Genomic DNA, 23188 nt, shown 5'->3' with positions numbered 1-23188 from the left:
ACTGTTCGTGGCGGTATCTATCAATTTATCGCTCATTTAAAGCGCACAGAATTTGATTCTTAGCAACAAACCATTTTCCTGTATTAAAGACATTCTAATATTACATGTGTTCTAATGCGTTGTTCGTGTTGGAATCTATCTTTAAGAGCCTGCAGAATATTTTGCAAATGCGATTGTTATGGACTTTTTGTGTGAAGTGTCGTAAAATGTTTTAAGGTTGGATTTTTATCAAATCCGACTATGCATTTTGGGAAGGTAAGTTTTGATGCAAATCCCAAATAGTTTTGTAGATAATTTTAGTTGCAGTAAGATTTTTTAGGTTAGGTATGATTCAACACAGTATTACGACAAGATATTAAGCTTATCTTTAGTAAATTTTATACTTAAGAAGTGTTGTATCGTGTAAAAAAAGATTTGGACGCATATCCAGTTATTTATAATGTGTATGACCTTTGTCAATGCAATAAAGTCTATCCAATGCTCCAACTCTATAAAGTGACTGACTGCTTTTGCTTTGTAGATTCATTGCGAGTGTTTGAGATTATTTATTCTGTGTTCTGAGAGACATAGGTCGACAATGGACTGCCCAGTTGAAAAGATTCATACTAGAATTATCTAACAATCACTTCGTGATAATAATTATTACCGTGCAAATTGTATTAACCTTGACTCATACATTTCTCTAGTAAACTAGTGGGTGGGAAGGTAATTGTAAAAAAAGTAGATAACTAGAGTACTACATTTACAAGAACATGGTGATAATGTCATTACATAAACATGAGTTGTGCAACAGTAAAACGTTATAACAAACTTTTGAAACTTTTACTTTGCGAAAATAGATTTTCGAAGAGTAACTAATCAAATTTTAGTTTAGAAATCACCAAATTTTTATTAAAAACATATAACCGGTGACTGATGATTTCATAAGATATTTTTCGTTAAACAATCTGTACACGAATTAGTTGAGATAGTTTAGGACGAAGAACATTTAGGTAGTATAAGTAATCGCTTTAGTTGTTATTTAACTTGCATGCGTTTTAAACGCCGATATTTTCAATAATATGAAAACTAGTAGGTATTTGCTAGCAAAAAGCTGCATGTAATGTTTATTTTGGATTCTAAGAAAACGTTTAATTTTCAAGTTATATTGGAGGGTTAGAAGAAACTTCAAAAGATTCATTTGTAGGCAGGGTCGCTGCGCGCTGTTGAATATAATGAAACCACAAGACATATTTTAATTTTAAAAATATACAGGCTGTTCCATCAGTCTGATGATAAAAATTATAGTTCGGCTATAATATCATTTTGCGTCATTTTTACGAGTTCGTTGGGAGTAGTAATCCATATTGTTAAAATAACAAATAAAAATTGGTCGAAAGTTGTTTCGACAGAACTTCTCTCGCTCCTGACGTATAGTGAACCAAGACCTATAAGGTTATATGGCCATCATAAAAGTAATTGACCGCAAATAAATACCCCATTTGTGTGGTTCGCACTAAGCTTACCGGTTGGCAATAAATCATCTTCTAAACATTTCTTGCTCATATTTAACAGGGCCGGCTTTCAAAGCGAGTGATTATTTCGGAACCCTCAGCGGCTGCAGGCAGTAAAGAAATAGTGGAGTGGTGGATTTTCATATTTAGTGAAAGCCGCCCCTGAACGAAACCACAAGAGCCGGTCGAGCTGCAGTGGACACGTTATTTACGACCCTAAAACCTTTTCTATTGTAAACAACTTAACTTCGACACAATGGGATGATTTTATGATGGCCATATAACCTTATAACTCTTGGTTCACTATACAATGAAACATATCCAGCATTGTCGAGTTTTTACTTTACACGATTTTGTAATGACGTCATCCAACATTTTTGCAAGGGCACGTATATCAACTTGGATTTTTTTTGGGGTAGCGTCATCAATTTTTTAGGGGGGATGAGCAAATACATGTTGATTAAAAATTTACCATGCTTATGATAACTTTAAAACATTTCTAAGATTTCAAAGCATTCGGTTTTGTAGTTCCTGATTAAATCAATAAAATAAATTCACGCTTTCATTAATTTTTTTGAGTCACCCTGTATATGCAAATCCAAAAAATTGGTCTAAAGAGTTTAGACAGTACTTCCCTCGCTGTCGGAAACGTGACGACTGCATGTCTATTATGTTTTTTTTTCGCAGGAGATTTCAAAGCTTTTGGTTTTGTAGTTCCTGAGTAAACCAATAAAATAAATTTACGCATTCATTATTTTTTTTGAGTCACCCGGTATGTGCAAATTCAAAAAATATGAATGGAATGATAAATTACAAGTACAGACTCATCATATTTTGTATATTCTAGATAGGATTTATTCGGCAAACTTTTGAGCTGATGTCATCAGTTTTTTGGAGAAGATAACCAAATATATTTTGACTAAAAATGTATTATGCTCTTTATAACCTTAAAACATTTGCAAGATTTCAAAACATTTGGTTCTGTAGTTCCTGATTAAATCAATTTACGCATTCATTAATTTTTTTGAATCACCCTGTACATGCAAATCCAAAAAATATGAATGGAGTGATAAGTCACAAGTACAGACTCATCATATTTTGTACAGTTTAGATAGCATTTATTCGGCAAACTTTCGAGCTGACGTCATCAATTTTTTGGAGGGGATAAGAAAAATTGGTCTAAAGAGTTTAGACAGTACTTCCCTCGCTGTCGGAAACTTGACGACTGCATGCCTATTGTGCTTTTTTTTCTCATTACATTTTTGTAGTGGGAATTTAAAAAAAAATTGTGATGACGTCATCAACATTTTTACAAAGACACGTATATCAGTTGGGATAGATGTAGTGTAATACTAAGAATAAAATTATTGTATTCCCAAATTTTCGGGAAAATGAATTGGGTCGTTTTGAATATTGATTTCTTATAATCAATAAAATAACGAAACAATTTACTCAGGTATACGGCGCCGGTGTGTAATATCTAGAGAGCGGATTTCTGTCGGGCTAGGCAAGGCCAAACTCGGTACGGCTCGTACGGGATGCGAATTTATTGCGATTGCGGACTGCACTTCGTTTATTTGAGATTAGAATAAAGCTGTTTCGTTGCACTCTGCTGTTAATTCCCGTTCTCATTTACTTAGCCGTTTGATTAATAAATCGTTAATTATATTTATGGAATTAGCACCGATTAAACGTGACGTAGCCCGACAAAAATCCGCTGTCTGGTAATATGAAAGGCAACTGAAAATCGTTTATGTATAAACATTCTTAATTTAAGATGACAAGCGTAACAGCATACGTGAGAGTCAAACAGAGAAACTGTAAACAAAACGACCATCGGTTTTATTGCTTCGACTTCCGCTTATTATATAAAACATTGGGTTTTATTTTAATTCTTGACGGTGAAATTCACAATTGGTTGATTATAAACATGTCTATTCCACATTCGCGGAACCAAGTGAGCGCATAAAACAAATGCAGGTCTGTAATGTTAAAGTCGATGTAAATAAGCGTGCTACCCTTATGTTTCAACCGAGTTTTTCCTTTAACAAATTTTGTGTCTACCAAATTGGGTTGGTTGGGGTGTAATACTAATAATAAGTGTTGCCTTTAATTTAATAAATAAAATAAATTGACTTCATTAATTTTTTTGAACCACCTCTTAAGAAAATCTAAAAAATATGAATGGAATGATATATCACAAGTGCAAACTCATCATATTTTTTGCATTTTAGATAGGATTTATTCAGCAAAATTTAAGGGTGACGTCGTCAATTTTTTTAGGAGGGATGAACAAATACATTTTGAACAAAAGTTTACCATGCTTATAATAACTTTAAAATATTCCCAAGATTTCAAAGCATTCGGTTTTGTAATTCCTGATTAAATCGATAAAATAAATTCACGCCTTCATTAATTTTTTTGAGTCACCCTGCATATGCAAATCCAAAAATATGAATGGAATGATAAATCACAAGTACAGACTCATCATATTTTGTACATTTTAGATACGATTTATTCGGCAAACTTTTGAGCTGACGTCATCAGTTTTTTGTAGAAGATAACCAAATATATTTTGACTAAAAATTTATTATACTCTTTATAACCTTAAAACATCTGCAAGATTTCAAAGCATTCGGTTTTGTAGTTCCTGATTAAATCAATTTACGCATTCATTAATTTTTTTGAATCACCCTGTACATGCAAATCCAAAAAATATGAATGGAGTGATAAGTCACAAGTACAGACTCATCATATTTTGTACAGTTTAGATAGCATTTATTCGGCAAACTTTCGAGCTGACGTCATCAATTTTTTGGAGGGGATAAGAAAAATTGGTCTAAAGAGTTTAGACAGTACTTCCCTCGCTGTCGGAAACTTGACGATCGAAAAAATTTGAATGGAATGATAAATCACAAGAAGAGACTCACCATATTTTGTACATTTTAGATAGGATTTATTCAGCAAAATTTTGTGGTGACGTCATAAATTTTTTAGGGGGGACGACGAAATACATTTTGATCAAAAATTTACCATGCTTATGATAATTTTAAAATATCTTCAAGATTTCGAAGCATTCGGTTTTGTAGTTCCTGAGTAAATCAGTAAAATAAATTTACGCTTTCATTTATTTTCTTGAATCACCCTGTATATGCAAATCCAAAAAATATGAATCGAGTGATAGATCACAAGTACAGACTGATCATATTTTGTACATTTTAGATATGATTTATTCGGCAAATTTTCGAGCTGACGTCATCAAGTTTTTGGAGGGGATAAGCAAATATATTTTGACTAAACATTTATTATGCTCTTTATAACCTTAAAACATCTGCAAGATGTCAGAGCATTCCGTTTTGTAGTTCCTGATTAAATCAATAAAAATATTTACGCATTCATTAATTTTTTTGAGTCACTCTGTATATGCAAATCCAAAAAATATGAATGGAATGATAAATGACAAGTACAGACTCATCATATTTTGTACATTTTAGATATGATTTATTCGGCAAACTTTCGAGCTGACGTCATCAAGTTTTTGGAGGGGATAAGCAAATATATTTTGACTAAACATTTATTATGCTCTTTATGACCTTAAAACATCTCCAAGATTTCAGAGCATTCGGTTTTGTAGTTCCTGATTAAATCAATAAAATATATTTACGCATTCATTAATTTTTTTGAGTCACCCTGTATATGCAAATCCAAAAAATATGAATGGAGTGATAAATTACAAGTACAGACTCATCATATTTTTACAGTTTAGATAGGATTTATTCGGCAAACTTTCGAGCTGACGTCATCAATTTTTTGGAGGGGATAAGCAAATATATTTTGACTAAACATTTATTATGCTCTTTATAACCTTAAAACATCTGCAAGATTTCAAAGCATTCGGTTTTGTAGTTTCTGAGTAAATCAGTAAAATAAATTTACGCATTCATTAATTTTTTTTATTCACCCTGTATATGGATATCCAAAAAATATGAATGGAGTGATAGATCACAAGTACAGACTCATCATATTTTGTACATTTTAGATATGATTTATTCGGCAAACTTTTGAGCCGACGTCATCAAGTTTTTGGAGGGGATAACCAAATATATTTTGAGTAAAGATTTATGAGCCTTATAACATCTGCAACATTTCAAAGCATTCGGGTTAGCATATTCAAAGTTAAATTTCAAAATGTTGTTTTTATAATTTTGATTTTTTTTTTTTTTCAAAAATCTGGACGTTTCGGGTGAAAACTCAATTCGGAGTTGTAAACTACATGTGTAGGACTATGTTATTTTATACAATTTAAAACCCATTTACTATGTATAATTTTGTCATCGCATTAGTGGTGGGGACGATTAGACAAATTTTGGTTAGCGTTTTACCATCTACATGATATTCCTAATATAAGTACAAAATTTCACAACAATCGGTCCAGTACTTTCGGAGATTATCTGTCTAATAAAAATCCGGGACGGCAGACAGACGGACAGACAGACGGAAATGGCAGACCTATTTCTTCGTCTTCTATGGGTCATGAAAGATCGAGAAAACGTAAAAGTAGAGAGTCGGCCGATGGACTCGATTACAATACTTCCTTTGCTTACGCTCGGGAAGTAAAAATATGAATGGAATGATAAATCACAAGCACAGACTCATCATATTTTGTACATGCTAGATAGGATTTATTCAGCAAAATTTTGGGGTGGCATCATCAATTTTTTGGAGGGGATAAGTAAATATATTTTGATTAAAAATTTATTATGATTCTCATAACTGTAAACCATCTCCAAGATTTCAAAGCATTCGGTTTTGCACATTCAAAATTAAATTGCAAAATGTTTTATCATTTTGATTTTTTTCCAAAAATTTGGACGTTTCGTACGGAGTCGTAAACTACATGTGTAGGACTATGTTATCTCATACAATTTAAAATCCATTTACTATGTGCAATTTTGAATTGACGTCATCACATTATTGCTGGGGATAAGTAGGCAAATTTTGGTTAGCGTTTTACCATCTACATGATGTTCCTAATATAAATACAAAATTTGAATTTAAACAATCGGCCCAGTACTTTCGGAGATTATCTGTCTAATAAAAATCCGGGACGGCAGACAGACGGAAACGGGAGACCTACTTCTTCGTACTCTTGAGATCATGAAAGATCGCGAAAACGTAAAAGTAGAGAGTCGGCCGACGGACTCGATTACAGTACTTCCTTTGCTTACGGTCAGGAAGAAGTTCGTATGCATTCTGTCTGCCTGTCTGTCCAGATTTTTGTTGGACAGATCATGTCTGAAACTACTGGACCGAGTCAATTTTACTTCCCGAGCGTAATTGAAGGAAGTATTGTAATCGAATCCATCGGACGAATGGCAACTTTTATGTTTTCTCGACGTTTCATAACCACTACAGTACGAAAAAAAATAGTCTCCCGTTTTCGTCTGTTTGCCTGTCTGTCTGTCTGTCTGTCTGTCTGTATCCATTTTTATTAGACACGTAATCTCCGAAACTGCTGGACCGATTATTGTCAAATTTTTTATGTATACTAGAAATATCATGTTGATGGTTAAATGCTAACCACAATTTGGCTAATCATCCCCACCAACAATGTGATGACGTCATTTCAGTGAACGGTATTCTAAAATGATTTGAATGTTACACAAAAATGTACTCATATACTTGTAGTGTACGAATCCACTTTCGGTTTTTTCGCGAAATGTTCAAATTTTCGCAAAAACATTTGGAGGGTATAATAACGTTTTATTCCCGACACGGTTTGAACGTCCTTGTTGCGCAGTGGCTATATCGAAGTTAATGGCGATCTGCGTACTGCGATTGTGGTTCGATGCCGAACTTGGGCCCTTTCAATTTTTACTTCCCGAGCGTAAGCAAAGGAAGTATGTATTGTAATTGAGTCCGTCGGCCGACTCTCTACTTTTACATTTTCTCGATCTTTAATGACCCCTGGAAGACGAAGGAATAGGTCTCCCATTTCCGTCTGTCTGTCCGTCTGTCTGCCGTCCCGGATTTTTATTAGACAGATAATCTCCGAAAGTACTGGGCCGATTGTTGTCAAATTTTGTATTTATATTAGGTATATCATGTAGATGGTAAAACGCTAACCAAAATTTGTCTAATCATCCCCACTACAAATGTGATTACGTCACTTCAAAATTGTACATAGTAATTGCATTTTAAATTGTATCAAATTACATAGTCTTACACATGTAGTTTATGACTCCGAATTGAGATTTTACCCGAAATGTCCAGATTTTTTGAAAAAAAATCAAAATTAGGAAACAACATTTTGACATTTAATTTGGAATCTACAAAACCCAATTATTTGAAATCTTGCAGATGGTTTACAGTTATGATAAGCATGATAAAATTTTAATTACAATATATTAAGTTATCCCCTCCAAAAAATTGATGACGTCAGTTCAAAAGTTTGCCGAATAATCCTATCTATAATGTACAAAATATGATGACTCTCTTCTTGTAATTAATCATTCCATTCATATTTTTGGATTTGGACATACAGGGTGACTCAAAAAATTTAATGAATGCGCAAATTTATTTTATTGATTTAAGCAAAACCGAATGCTTTGAAATCTAATGCGAAAAAAACATAAATAGGCCTGTAGTCGTCACGTTTCCGACAGCGAGGGAAGTACTGTCTAAACTATTGACCAATTTTTACTTCCCGAGCGTAAGCAAAGGAAGTATTGTAATCGAGTCCGTCGGCCGACTCTCTACTTTTACGTTTTCTCGATCTTTCATGACCCCTAGAAGACGAAGAAATAGGTCTCCCATTTCCGTCTGTCTGTCCGTCTGTCCGTCCGTCTGTCCGTCTGCCGTCCCGGATTTTTATTAGACAGATAATCTCCGAAAGTACTCGACCGATTGTTGTGAAATTTTGTACTTATATTAAGAATATCATGTAGATGGTAAAACGCTAACCAAAATTTGTCTAATCATCCCCACCACTAATGCGATGACGTCACTTCAAAATTGTACATAGTAAATGGGTTTTCAATTGTATAAAATAACATGTAGTTTACAACTCTGAATCGACTTTTCACCCGAAACGTCCAGATTTTTGGAAAAAAAATCAAAATTATAAAACAATATTTTGAAATTTAATTTTTAATCTGCTAACCAGAATGCTTTGAAATGTTGCAGATGTTTTAAGGCTATAAAGAGCATCATAAATCTTTAGTCAAAAAATATTTGCTTATCCCCTCCAAAAACTTGATGACGTCAGCTCAAAAGTTTGTGGAATAAATCATATCTAAAATGTACAAAATATGATGAGTCTGTACTTGTGATCTATCACTCCATTCATATTTTTTGGATTTGCATATACAGGGTGACTCAAAAAAATTAATGAATGCGTAAATATATTTTATTGATTTAATCAGGAACTACAAAACCGAATGCTCTGAAATCTTGCAGATGTTTTAAGGCTATAAAGAGCATCATAAATCTTTAGTCAAAAAATATTTGCTTATCCCCTCCAAAAACTTGATGACGTCAGCTCAAAAGTTTGTGGAATAAATCATATCTAAAATGTACAAAATATGATGAGTCTGTACTTGTGATCTATCACTCCATTTATATTTTTTGGATTTGCATATACAGGGTGACTCAAAAAAATTAATGAATGCGTAGATATATTCTATTGATTTAATCAGGAACTACAAAACCGAATGCTCTGAAATCTTGCAGATGTTTTAAGGCTATAAAGAGCACCATAAATCTTTAGTCAAAAAATATTTGCTTATCCCCTCCAAAAACTTGATGACGTCAGCTCAAAAGTTTGTGGAATAAATCATATCTAAAATGTACAAAATATGATGAGTCTGTACTTGTGATCTATCACTCCATTCATATTTTTTGGATTTGCATATACAGGTGACTCAAAAAAATTAATGAATGCGTAAATATATTTTATTGATTTAATCAGGAACTACAAAACCGAATGCTCTGAAATCTTGCAAATGTTTTAAGGTCATAAAGAGCGTAATAAATGTTTAGTCAAAATATATTTGCTTATCCCCTCCAAAAACTTGATGACGTCAGCTCGAAAGTTTGCCGAATAAATCATATCTAAAATGTACAAAATATGATGAGCCTGTACTTGTCATTTATCACTCCATTCATATTTTTTGGATTTGCATATACAGAGTGACTCAAAAAAATTAATGAATGCGTAAATATATTTTATTGATTTAATCAGGAACTACAAAACGGAATGCTCTGACATCTTGCAGATGTTTTAAGGTTATAAAGAGCATAATAAATTTTTAGTCAAAATATATTTGGTTATCTTCTACAAAAAACTGATGACGTCAGCTCAAAAGTTTGCCGAATAAATCGTATCTAAAATGTACAAAATATGATGAGTCTGTACTTGTGATTTATCATTCCATTCATATTTTTGGATTTGCATATGCAGGGTGACTCAAAAAAATTAATGAAGGCGTGAATTTATTTTATCGATTTAATCAGGAATTACAAAACCGAATGCTTTGAAATCTTGGGAATATTTTAAAGTTATTATAAGCATGGTAAACTTTTGTTCAAAATGTATTTGTTCATCCCTCCTAAAAAGAATTGATGACGTCACCCTTAAATTTTGCTGAATAAATCCTATCTAAAATGCAAAAAATATGATGAGTTTGTACTTGTGATTTATCATTCCATTCATATTTTTTAGATTTTCTTAAGAGGTGGTTCAAAAAAATTAATGAAGTCAATTTATTTTATTGATTAAATTAAAGGCAACACTTATTATTAGTATTACACCCCAACCAACCCAATTTGGTAGACACAAAATTTGTTAAAGGAAAAACTCGGTTGAAACATAAGGGTAGCACGCTTATTTACATCGACTTTAACATTACAGACCTGCATTTGTTTTATGCGGTCACTTGGTTCCGCGAATGCGAAATAGACATGTTTATAATCAACCAATTGTGAATTTCACCGTCAAGAATTAAAATAAAACGCAATGTTTTATATAATAAGCGGAAGTCGAAGCAATAAAACCGATGGTCGTTTTGTTTACAGTTTCTCTGTTTGACTCTCACGTATGCTGTTACGCTTGTCATCTTAAATTAAGAATGTTTATACACAAACGATTTTCAGTTGCCCCTCATATTAGTCTAGACAGCGGATTTCTGTCGGGCTACGTCACGATTATAGGGGGGGACGTGCTGGATTCCATAAATATAATTAACGATTTATTAATCAAACGGCTAAGTAAATGAGAACGGGAATTAACAGCAGAGTGCAACGAAACAACGTTATTCTAATCTCAAATAAACGAAGTGCAGTCCGCAACGGCAATGAATTCGCATCCCGTGCGAGCCGTACCGAGTTTGGCCTTGCCTAGCTCGACAGAAATCCGCTCTCTAGATATTACACACCGGCGCCGTATACGTGAGTAAATTGTTTCGTTATTTTATTGATTATAAGAAATCAATATTCAAAACGACCCAATTCATTTTCCCGAAAATTTGGGAACACAATAATTTTATTCTTAGTATTACACTACATCTATCCCAACTGATATACGTGTCCTTGCAAAAATGTTGATGACGTCATCACAATTTTTTTTTAAATTTCCACTACAAAAATGTAATGAGAAAAAAAAACATAATAGGCATGCAGTCGTCAAGTTTCCGACAGCGAGGGAAGTACTGTCTAAACTCTTTAGACCAATTTTTTTTTACATTGGTATAACGCTGTGATTACTTTTCTTTTATGCTGTGACCAGAATTATCCATGTTGATGACGTCATCACAAATTTTTTATTGGTCAAATTAGGAACGAGTCACCCCATTTTTTTTGTCAAGAATACGGACGTCTTTATATAATAATGACAAAATAAGTTTTTTCGATTGTGGTTTAATTAATAATAATTTTAGTTCTGTTTTGAGAAGACAACCTCATTCAAATCAAAGTAACTTCCACGTGACATTCTTTCGATGTAACTATAAACATAAATAAACACTTGCGCTTCAGATTGCTATTACCTACTACTGAAGGACAAGGGGTGTTATTTATGCCTCTGGTTTTTACTTTACAGCGGTTATAACGAAACGAAAATCGTAAAATCAGATTTTATAATTTTTTTAAAGATCTGGATTTGTCGGATTATACTTATAGCCTTTGACCAATTTTTAATTGATCAAACTAAGAATCGAATACTTTGAAATCTTGCAAACGTTTTAAATTTATTATAAGCATGGACATTGTTAATCAAAATCTGTCCCAAAAAATTGATAACGTCATCTCAAAATTTTGCCGAATAAATTCTACCCAAAATGTGCAAAATGTGATGAGTTTTTACTTGTGATTAAATCAGGAACGGCTCACTTCATTTTCCCAGAAAATTTTGGGAATTCAGTACGGTTATTTTTGTGTTACACTTCACCAATTCAAGTTGATATTACGTGTCCTTGCAAAAATGTTGATGACGTCATCACAAAATTGTGTAAAGAAAAAACTCAACTCGAAAATGCTGGATATGTTTCATTGTACTTCAGGAGCGAGGGAAGTTCTGGCGAAACAACTTTCGACTAATTTTTTAACTCATAGGGGTTATCATAAAAAAATCGCTAATTTATATTTTATAATTTTTCGAAGAATCTGTATTTGTTCGCCTGTACTTTAGGGGCGAGGGAAGTTCTGTCTAAATAACTTTGGACCAATTTTTGTTTTTATTTTTATGTCCCAACAATGCTTTTCCTTATTAACACTGCAGGTCATTCATAGGTATTTCTTACATCCATGGACTTGCGAAATTTGAAAAAGTTCCAGATTTGACATTTAGTAATGCTAGACATTTTATTTAATGGTTTTAATTAATATGGTTACTATGTCATTTGTCAGAATAATTATGACATTTGAACTTTCGTTGCCAGACTTTGCACTGCCAGTACCCAGTACAGATAGTTTCACTAAAAGTGCCTTTACACTGCATGATTTGTCATATGACTTTTGCTAATACAAATCGTATGATAAGTTGTATGATTTCAAGGAATCATACCATTTGCAGATTTTGAGTTTAGACTGCTATGCTTTCTCATATGATTTTTTCGTTCGACTTGAAGCGTGGTGGGGTGAGAGCAAAGTGTCACTGTCAAACGACTCTAACCTAACCTAACATTTGGGGGAAGCGAAACACGTTTGCTTGACTTTGGATATTTTTTGTATTAGCCTCACATTAAATTTAAGAATTGTGTGTAGTAGTGAAAATTTTATACAATGAATAGTGAACAAGTGGCAAAATATCAAAGTGGTTTACTGTGCTTGATTGTGGGGTTATTAAAAAGAAAGCAATCGAGACGTAATAAAGTTAAACGAACTTTATGGAGTAGGAAATGGCTCACTTTCAACTGCCAATTTATTTTAATTTCTTCAAAAAAGCGCGAAATTTAAAATTATCGTACGAGAACTCTCTTCAAAATAGACCCCGTCCTATTCTGGAAATCTGCTATGATTTGCTTATGACCGCTCTTATGATTTGTGTTATGGGTCAAGTAATATGAGAAATCATACAGTGTAAACACGAAAAAAGCTGCACTAGGAGAAGTCATATGACAAATCATGCAGTGTAAAGGCACTTTTAGATTGTATTTCCTCACTTACAATTTGTGTATCTAGAATGCCGAAATTTAAAACTTTCATTCATTTGTAGAAGTGCCATACATCCATTTAACAGTTTAACATAGAAAAAAAAAATCACGGAGTGAAATATTACGATGGGACGTACACATTTTTTGCTGGTAAAATATTCCGTACTACATTTGTTTAAATTATACAATATTACACATATTTTTTAAATAATATATATGTACTCATGTATGAAAAAAAAAATCGGAGAGTCAAGATGTATAGAATTTTCTAAAATCTCATGGGCTAAATATCAATTTGCATTCACTTCTAAAATGGTGTGATTGCGCTGCATATTTTATTATCTTATATTCAATTAATTGTGTTTCATGCAAATTAAATGACCTGTGTGAATTTGATATGACGTTTATTTAACGTCACTTAAAATTAATTTGACGTAAATAATTGATTACATCCTATTACGTTGGGAAAACAACGATTTTAAATTTGGTGATGTACAGTCGCGGCTGTTGAAAACTAATACACTTTAACATGTCTAAAATTTTGTTCTTGTGAACTCCCCCGAACTTGAAGTTTTTAAAATGCCACTTCAAATGTACTGAAAACAGTGTCGTAGAGAAGAAATGTTTACTTCAACAAAATTTAATACTTCATTGTAGCAACGGTTTGTATCGTTTACGCTTTAGCATATTAGAATGGGATTGCATGCCAGGATTGCCAGGTATCTGTAATGCTTTGCATCAATTCTTCCCTAAATAGTTAAATGTGGCATTCTCCAAAATAGCGTACGCCACTGTTTCGTCAAAAGTTGACAGTTACATTTTCATAATTGATACGAACCTAATTTAGGCTGTGTGAATTTTGAAATTTTCAAATAGTGCGCCAAAATGCAGTGTGGTACTTTTCAACGGCGGCGACTGTATATGTTTGGAAGTTTTATTTGAACGTTTTATTTGTGTTCAGATATATATCTACAATTCTGAGGGAAAGCGATCTTTCTTACGTTATGTAATTATCAGTACACGGATACGAGCGATTGCCTTCACCTGGCTAACAGGCTAACTGGTTAAGAGCAGTCCTTACGTTTGGAACTTATGGATTGTCAATACATTTTCGGAGTATAATATCACCGTTATTAACAAACCTATTGATATGAAATTTTAAATATAACATGTCCACCTTTCACTAACTACAACGCGTGGACAGTTTTTATTTTTAACAATTTGCTATCATCTTTTTTGTTATTTTCTGAAATTTTTACATCAGGTATTTTTAAAAACCAAAATCTCAATTAATAATGGAAACTTTGGAATGCGGTTTTCACTACTTTTTTCAGTTTATAAAACTATAAATTTCATGGAAAACATTGTCGACTTTTTTTGTCGGAAATGAAATACAGTGGAAAGAATTTGTGTCGAAGAGTCTTCTTTTCTCTCTCATCACATATCTCATTCCCGACAGAAAAAGTCGACAATGTTTTCCATAACATCATCGTAAAATTTTGTGCTTCTTTGCTCGTACTTTAATTTAAATCATATGCAAATTTTTTAATTAGGAGTATAATTTTTTTTTAATAATAAATAAAGAAGCTGTATTTGTTAGATTTAGGAGGCGAAGGAAGTTCTGTCTAAATAAGCTAAACCAATTTTTGGTTTGCCAGAGTCCTATTACTTTTTAGTACAGTACTTACACCACCTTGTTATATAATGAATTGTCAAGATAATTTAATATTACTTTTACTTTCTTTTTTACAGAGGCGTATGTGAGGCATTCAGTTAGTTTGTTTTTCTCATCTTTTTGAAAATAATTAGAACGATGGAAAACATAACGTAGTAGATGAGTGCTCGTGGAGACGAGCCCCGCCCGAGGGCTACAATTTCAGGAAAAACTTCAACGCTTCAAGAAAAGGTGGCTCATTTTTACTACGCCCATGGTTTATTTTGTAGTACGTACCCTAGAAGTTTGGTTATTATTGCCATTTCTGTTACTGTGTTATCTTGGTGAGTAGAACAATCGTAATGTGTAAACATTGCGTAAGGATCCAAGGTTGCAAGAAGAAACATTGTATGATAATACTTTTCTAGTTATCCGTTATTAAATTTGCCGCTCCCTGGAAATTCTCCACTGCAGATATGGACATCTAGTATAAATTCCAGTTCAACAACGCAACCTTTTTGCTATATTCAGCAAGTAGTTTTAAAAAGTACCGTGCTACCGTGGGGTCCTGACTTAAATTTAGGTGATGCGTTTAGGGCGCCTTTGTACGAAGCTTTTAAACTCTTAGAAATGGTACGAAATTACCAAGACGAAGATTCTTCTAAGACGTTGGGTCATGTCTGCTTACATGTTGAATCAATCAGAAGACATAAAGAGGCTTATAAAAATATATTGCCCGAATACAGTTGTTTGGTTTTATCACCAGCAAATTTGTGGCATCAAGATGTATTACGTTTCTCCCAAGATGATTCTTTACTCACTACAATTTTTAATCATCATGTAAGTAGAAGTAAAAGTTATTATTTTCGTGATGCTAGTGAATTTTAGAATTTTCAAAAAGGCAAAACATCTGTAACGGAAATGATGTTCGGAATGAAAGTGTTCGATACCGGTATAAAAAGATATCCACTGAGGAATAGGTATAGAATAATTCAGTATGCTGTTACGTTATTTTTAAAGGAGTACGACCGAAAGTGAGTTGAATTCGATTTGTTAGTACGCTGTTGTCACTTTTTTTTTTTTTGTTATAGGTTTATTGACGGTTTGCGGTTAAAATTACAGTCTACATATCCTCTTCATCAGACTATAGATAATGAGACTGAAAATTATACTGCTATGTTGAATGATACGCTCGTAATTCAGTACCCCGGTGAAATTAATTTTGTTGAATTTATTCCTATAACTTTATCGTTTTTAATACTTTTCCTGTATTTTTATTTCTCTTTCAGAAAAATTGAACTCATTTATTCAAAATTTGGAATGGCTTTCACTTCAGTTGTTACATTAGCGGCTAGTCTTACTATGACCTATGGACTATGTTTTTTCTTTGGACTTACTTTAAATCTTGAAGGAAAAGTGGTGTTTCCATATTTAGTTTTACTGGTCGGACTGGAAAATGTACTATGTTTGACAAAAAGTGTGGTGTCATCTCCATTACATTTAGATGTAAAAATTCGTATCGCACAAGGCCTGAGTAAAGAAGGATGGTCGATTACTAAAAATCTTTTTCTGGAAATTACTATTTTAACTTTCGGCATTTTCACCTTCGTTGCGGTGATACAAGAGTTCTGCATATTTGCGGTAGTGGGTTTAGTGACAGATTACTTTATGCAAATGATTTTCTTTTCAACTGTATTGGGTATTGATATAAGAAGGAAGGAAAATATTGTGGAAAAGAGTAATTTTAATTTTCGAAGTAGTTTATACCAAAGCCAAGCATTCTACGACAGGTCATCAAGAGATAGCGGCATGAGGCGTTCGAAGTCACATCCGAGATTGAATTCGTTTCATGCCAACATCGTAGCCGGTCAGGTGCAGGGTGCCCAAGAAAAGAAAATACCAAAAAGACTGAAACTTGTACATATATGGACTAGAACACGATTTTTTCATCGAGCTTTTATGATACTCATGGTGGTTTGGATAGGCAATATTGCATACAATAGTGGCATTATTGAACATTACGTATTAAATAACAGTTATTTTCATAACAATGTAGAAGAACAAAGCCGCACTGATTTAGAACAAAACTATTCAACTATCAAGTTATTTCCTTTACTGAATACCAACAATTCATTCATCGACAGGATTAGTTATGTAACTCACAGCCCTCTTAATTACAAATACCAACAAAACCAAACGTACGATTTTGAAAATTTGAAACATTCCGATTACGCACCGTGGTTAAAACTGTCACCTCAACATTGGTCAAGTATTGTTCGCAAGTACAATTTGTCATTAAGTGGACATTCTGTTGCCATACTTCCGAATATTAAGATATCACATGTAATACGTCCAGAACAAGCAATCCTTTTAAGGAACCCTAATGAAAAATATGGAGAGAAGTTCCAGTGGCAAGCATTAGCAGCGGCTTTAGACCCCATAGACTTCAATGGTATGGAAACCGGCACGATAAAAACTGTCATACCTCAGTCGGAACAACCTTTCTACCCTACATCAGTTTTTGCCATGATTTTAATTGCTATTCTCTGTTTGATAAGCGTGATAGTTTTGGGATACATTGTAGTAGTTTTTTACCGTTGCATTTGTTCTCGAAATTATGCTGAATGGCGGGCGTCGTGGTTTAGTAGCGAGAAAAGTGATGAAAATGTAGAAGATCAAGTACTTCTTGAAGCCATGCCTGTGGTGTTAGAAGGACATCAACAAGAAATTGAGTGTATTGCAACAGATGGCGTTAATTTAGTAAGTTCTTCGTTGGATGGTCAGTTGAAAGTTTGGGATAGCAGTACTGGAGAACTTCTCGCTAACGTTGATCGAAAATCGTGAGTGATGTCAAACAAAAGGTTTTCTACTTATTCACATATTTCGGTTTTAGCTACTTTCGAGGCACGTTCAACTTACATGACTGTATGTCAGATTGCGATGATGACAACTCCTCAGATTACGAATCCGGTTCACCACCCTCTCGGGGTGAGACGTACCTTTTTCCATGTCTCAAACAACGGATTAACACCAGTTTTTCAAATAAAGTTGATAACTCAAAAAGCAGCTCCTATGATGCCAAAGTTGATTTTAATAAAACCTACCGAGAGTTGTATTTTTATCGTGATATACCCAAAGTGAAAAGCAGAATGAAAGAAATGAAAAGGGCCAAAGAAAGTAAATCGCTTAGTTTTAGTGAAAATAATCAAAACTTTAGTGTTAAGAAAAATAGTTTAGAAACTTTGGGTGATACACCTTTGAAACTAGGTGACAGTAATGTAGATTTGAATACTAAATTATCACCAATTTGGTGTATGGATTATTTGGACAACCTCATTGTTATTGGATGTGCTAATGGTCGATTAGAATTTTGGGAAGGCAGTACAGGTCGACTTAAGGTAATACATAGTATTAGAATTTTTGAAAAGTGGCGTATTTAGAGTTTAAATGTGGAGTGCGAGATTCCAAAAGAATTGGAAGTAATACAACAAAAACTTTACTAGTTGTTTAAATTATATTCTACTGGACTAGAGAGTGATAAATTTTGTCTATGTAGGTACCCGTACCTACCAAAAATCAAAGATCAAAAATGGTGCACTAACTCTATGCCACATTGTTAAGGGCTGCTCATTGAATAAGGAAAATAATTTTTAAAATCCTTGGGTCCAAATGTAGAGGACGCAGACCTTCAAAGTTTAATTTTTTTTTCATTATTTCACCATATTTTAATTCCGTATTTAGTGTTGGGAACATGAAATTGTTCTGACTTTCATTATTAAAAATAATTTTGGAAGTATCATATCTTTATCTATTGTTTTTTTCAATTTATAATAACACAAAAAACAACACAGACAATTGACAGGGAACATGTCCACATTTTCTATGACTTTTAAGTTCCTTTTAACATTGCATACATAGACCAGATCAGATGTGGACGATTTTATCTTTTCAGCCTGTAACCACATACATAAGTCGCGGGAATTATATTAAGTTTAGATCAGATAAAATCAGATTTGTATTTGTTTTTTGTGAAATAAAAAATAAATGTTAATTTGTCACTTCATTTTACTGTAGATAGAACTACAATTAAAAATAATGTTCTAAATTAGTATTTTTAATGTATGATTTTATTTGGGAAACGACGACCGAATTTTATTTTCTTGCAAGAATTTTACTTCTTAGAGAAGGAATGTCGTAACTAGTTATATAACTGCCGAGATTTTGATTGACGACCATTTCATTATAACTGTTTTGTTGTTGTTGTTGTTGTTACAAGTAAAAATAGCGAAAATACATTTGCAACTCTGGATTAAAATATATATTCCCTGGCGTGATTACTGTTCTTGTAGGAAGAAAAAATTTTTAGATACTACTACAAATGTAAATCATACATACATAAGACTAATTAAAACTAGTTAGAGCAATTAACAATTATTGTCAATTTCTGCATGTTTTAAAGTTTCGGATAGGATAGTATTTTCTACGATGACGCTTAACCCGATTCCGTCTTTTCTGTTTTGTGTAGTATGGAGAAAAGAAGGAAAACCTAGCGACAAAGTGGATTCGCAACCGTACCACTTGATGTGGCAAAATTTTCAATCTTGGGAGCCGAGCCAATTTCAACTTGAAATTGGCCCGTTAGTCATTTCATTTAAGTGTCAAAGCAGAATGACACAAATGACAGATATAAAGTGGATTTGAAAATTCATTTGACACACACACTATGGTGTTAACTAAAAATTTTGTCGGTAAATCGATGTCTGTGTATAGTGTATAGCATATTTAAAAATTTTGACGCAAATTTTCTTGAAGCATTATCTTGCTAATTTTGTTAACAAACATGAGTTCTGAATTTATTACTGTCAAGTTTAACATCTTTGCCGGTGCAACTGTTACATTTTTTTTTTATATATATTTTTTATAATGATTTATTTTTTTTTGCGAATAGCTTTCAATGTCTTAATTTTTGTCAGAACAATGATTTTAAAATTGACTTTGTAATAGAAGTAAGTTATATATTATATGTTGTTTAAGCAAGGACTTACATGCCTCAACATGAACACTTGTTAGATTCAACAAGCTTATTTTGCACCTAGCAGTGTAAATAACCCATTTATATTAATGGTTTCACATAAAATGTATTTGTTCTATTGTGTTGCATTTATTTCTGCAATACAATTTTCCTGTTTCAATAATTAGACTTACTACTTCTGACACTTGATTTTTATAAGTGTATTATTGCAGTCTATATTTGAAGATGGTACCGAAGTGGGTATCAATAACTTGAAAATTGTCGGTTCAAAAATAGTAGCATCTAGGTTGTATGGCACGCTAGAACTCTTTCAGATGCAAACTTACAGTCATGGTCGTCCAATCGATTGGAATTTTACGTGCGCTTACAGAAGAACCCATGTGAGGACTGGTTCAGTCGGATCAGTACCTGAACAAAATACTTTAGTTTCTCCGGTGACATTTTTTTTAATTCATTTTTCTTTTGACTATAACAAACTTTATAGGATGCCAATGTCGAAGAAGATTTTCGTTGCTTAAAAGTTATGAGTGTTAAGGCACATCAACAACCAATTATTTGTCTTGACTGTGAAGGAGGAAGAATAGTAACTGGAAGTCAAGATCACACATTAAAAGTTTTTCGTTTAGAAGATGGGAGTCCACAGTACACATTACATGGCCACTGCGGACCCATTACGTGCCTCTTTATTGACAGAGTGAGTCCGGCAACTTCTGGAAGTGGATCTCAAGATGGTATGCTCTGCGTTTGGGATTTATTGACAGGTAAATTAAAGTCAAATGCAAATAAAAGTTGTATAATCTTTTCTTTGACAAATTGATGGACTATTAAAAACATTTTAAACACCAAAATTACAAGTAGACGTGTTTAAGATGAGACAAATCTGACTATTAAATACTCCTATGTTAAAGGAGTACCTTACATAATTATGTAAATGCTGATTGAAATGGCCATCTCTCTTTAGAGATTTATGGAGTTGGCCATGTTCTGACATCAAATCACATTATTTTTACGGTTAGCAACTAGCAACCTAACGTCCCTTTGATATGTTGGGAGTTTTTGGAATGGGTAGTACACTAATACGAAAGTAAAGGAAGGATGTTCAATTGAAAAATCACTCAGAGTAGGTGTTGAATATCATTTGACACAAACGGCGTGCCTTTTCTTATAACATAAAACGCATAACAGGTTATGTTTCTGCCAAATGAATGTTATAAGACATGCCGTTTGTGTCAAACGAAATTTCAACGCCTACTCTGAGTGATTTTTCAGTTGAACACCCATTATAATAAAATGTAATGTAATGTACCGCTGTGGCCACCCAAAACTGCACGATGTCATGCAAATTTTTTGATAGATGAATGGACTAAATCGGTGTTTGTTCAGTGGCTTTCTTGTAACACTATTCGCAGACCCCCGAAAATTTGTTTCTTCATATGTTCTTATAGCAGTAGTAAATGGGTTACTGTGAATAAATTCTACCAATGCGTTATCTTCATGCTGTTGTGTCACTTTTCTCACATTAACTCTTATAGGCCGTTGTAATATATCTTGCTGCCATCGGCGCTTTAATTTAAAGATACAGCTTTTGTTTACATTTAACTCAGCAGCAACAGCGGCAAGTCAGCAATTTTGCTCTAATCTGACGATAGCCCTTGCTGTGTCCTCTGGACTCAAATATCTTGCCATTTTTGAAGTATTTTTTAAAAACTGTCAAAGGTGACATTTTGCAACCCCTATGATTTAACGTAAAAATGAAAACGCAAAAAAATTCGTGCATTTTTCGGTGACCGGCATGGGACCTTGTACCCTTAATCTAAAGAAAAACGGATGAATGTTTTCTATAGGTATAATATGGATGCGTTATAAACGCATGCGCAGTGTATTACATCACTTTCTGTCTTCTTTTCTAAAGAAATATGGACATAAAAAAGAAAACAGAAAATTTGCAGTCGCCAAAATTGTACATCGTCCTGCAATTTAAATTAAAGACAGCGTGAACCATTGCTAATATCCTATTATATAATGTTACAGGTGCATGTATGTACAACATTCAAGCACATGATGGAGTGATCACTTCATTAACCTATTCGGCAAGCTACGTAATATCATTGGGTTCAGATGATCGGCTCTGTGTTTGGGAACGTTTTCAAGGACATCTTCTCAACACCATTTATGTCTCTCAGACATTCTCCAGTCAAGTGTTAATGTTGGCACCGCATCTGGTTGTGACAGCACGTAGTGGAGGTCTTGTTATATGGGATGTGAGATCAGGTGAATGTGTCCGAACTATTGCGTTAGGACGCTCACCGTTCATATTCATCAAACAGTTGATGTTATTGCGGGATGCAGTGTTCTGTGATTACGGAAATCAGTTGCGAATTGTGAGGTTTCCTCTTATCACTCACAAGTTTGATTAGCTCACTGGTTTTTATTTCACGACGTGCCTTCATTTCATAAAGAATTTGTAAAAAGAGGTTTCGTCGAAATTGTTACATAATAGAAATCAGTTTTTGTTTTCGAGAGTTTTCGTACGTAAAGCGTAGTAACGTATTGTAAAAATGTTATAATTAGGTCTTTTAACGAGGTTTCGAATACCTACCTGATTTGTTTCCAATTAACTTATTTATTTATTTAGCGAAGAAGAGATGCATTTAAAATGACTTTTTTAAAACGAGGTTCTGTTAATCTATTTTTATAATAATAAATATTTTAATTAATTTGTTACTGTTTTTTTTTCTATGCAAGCTTTACAAATATTGAAAACATTGGAGGGTTATGTAAACTACACTGCTAAACAAAAAACCTGGACACTTGAATATTTGTAACTTTACGCTAATATTATTTAGTGTTATACCTTTTTTTTTTTGTTTCCACGTGTTTTAGAATAGTTATGTTTATGTTTTCTGTTAATGAGTATTAATGTTTTGCTTTTTGAAATATTGTTTTCAAAAGTTCGACCAATCACAAAAAAATCAAAGGTCCTGTTTTTTTTGTCTGGCAGTCAAGTATAATGCCCTTAATCTGAATAAATGAGAAAATTGTCAATTTTGTAATTCGGGTTTGATAAAATATCGCATTAATAACAATAATAATTCTAATCGCACTATTATAGTTGAAAGACATATGATCTGCAGTTCGAAAACCATTTTTGACGTTTTTAAATGGGCATTGACTTGGAGATTCAATTTAGATGGTCACAAATCGAATTTTAAACCTCTATTCAAAGGATTTAATTGTTCTGTTATAAACTACGTATATATGAAACGCGTCAAGCTGGAATGGGACAAATGAGTAATTTCATAACATTGTATTGTGCAGGTTATGTTTAGTAAGGAAGCTACCTGAAACCCGTGAAAAAATT

The 23188-nt window shown here is 33.2% G+C and overlaps 1 protein-coding gene across 2 annotated transcripts; it reads left to right on the top strand.

The window, feature by feature from the left end:
* On the top strand, positions 1–22544 carry LOC135121130 (sterol regulatory element-binding protein cleavage-activating protein). 2 transcript variants are annotated; one of them, XM_064045445.1, is made up of 9 exons: positions 1–255; positions 14894–15139; positions 15224–15635; positions 15684–15829; positions 15887–17635; positions 17689–18193; positions 20040–20261; positions 20312–20588; positions 21859–22544. In XM_064045445.1, the coding sequence occupies exons 2-9, from the start codon at positions 14976–14978 to the stop codon at positions 22242–22244; spliced, it is 3861 nt and encodes a 1286-aa protein (XP_063901515.1). In that variant the 5' UTR covers positions 1–255; positions 14894–14975; the 3' UTR covers positions 22245–22544. The 2 variants fall into 2 exon arrangements, with proteins under 2 accessions (XP_063901515.1, XP_063901523.1); XM_064045453.1 differs by lacking the exons at positions 1–255; positions 14894–15139 and having other exon boundaries at positions 15547–15635; positions 15697–15829.
* Positions 22545–23188: the final 644 nt, after the last annotated feature.

This window comes from Zophobas morio, unplaced genomic scaffold (assembly GCF_036711695.1).
Source record: "Zophobas morio isolate AGI-343-1 ecotype UQ-CSIRO unplaced genomic scaffold, CSIRO_AGI_Zmor_V1 ptg000005l, whole genome shotgun sequence".
NCBI classification, from domain to species: domain Eukaryota; kingdom Metazoa; phylum Arthropoda; class Insecta; order Coleoptera; family Tenebrionidae; genus Zophobas; species Zophobas morio.
Note: the sequence above shows the minus strand (reverse complement) of the source record. Positions and strands in the feature narration are given on the sequence as shown.

What these genes read in the sequence shown, in the direction of transcription:
- LOC135121130 (XM_064045445.1), top strand. Translation starts at nt 14,976, where the DNA reads ATGAGTGCTCGTGGAGACGAGCCCCGCCCGAGGGCTACAATTTCAGGA. An exon ending in TCTGTTACTGTGTTATCTTG is followed by an intron (nt 15,140 to 15,223) that starts GTGAGTAGAACA and finishes ATACTTTTCTAG; the next exon opens with TTATCCGTTATTAAATTTGC. An exon ending in TTAAAGGAGTACGACCGAAA is followed by an intron (nt 15,830 to 15,886) that starts GTGAGTTGAATT and finishes TTTTTGTTATAG; the next exon opens with GTTTATTGACGGTTTGCGGT.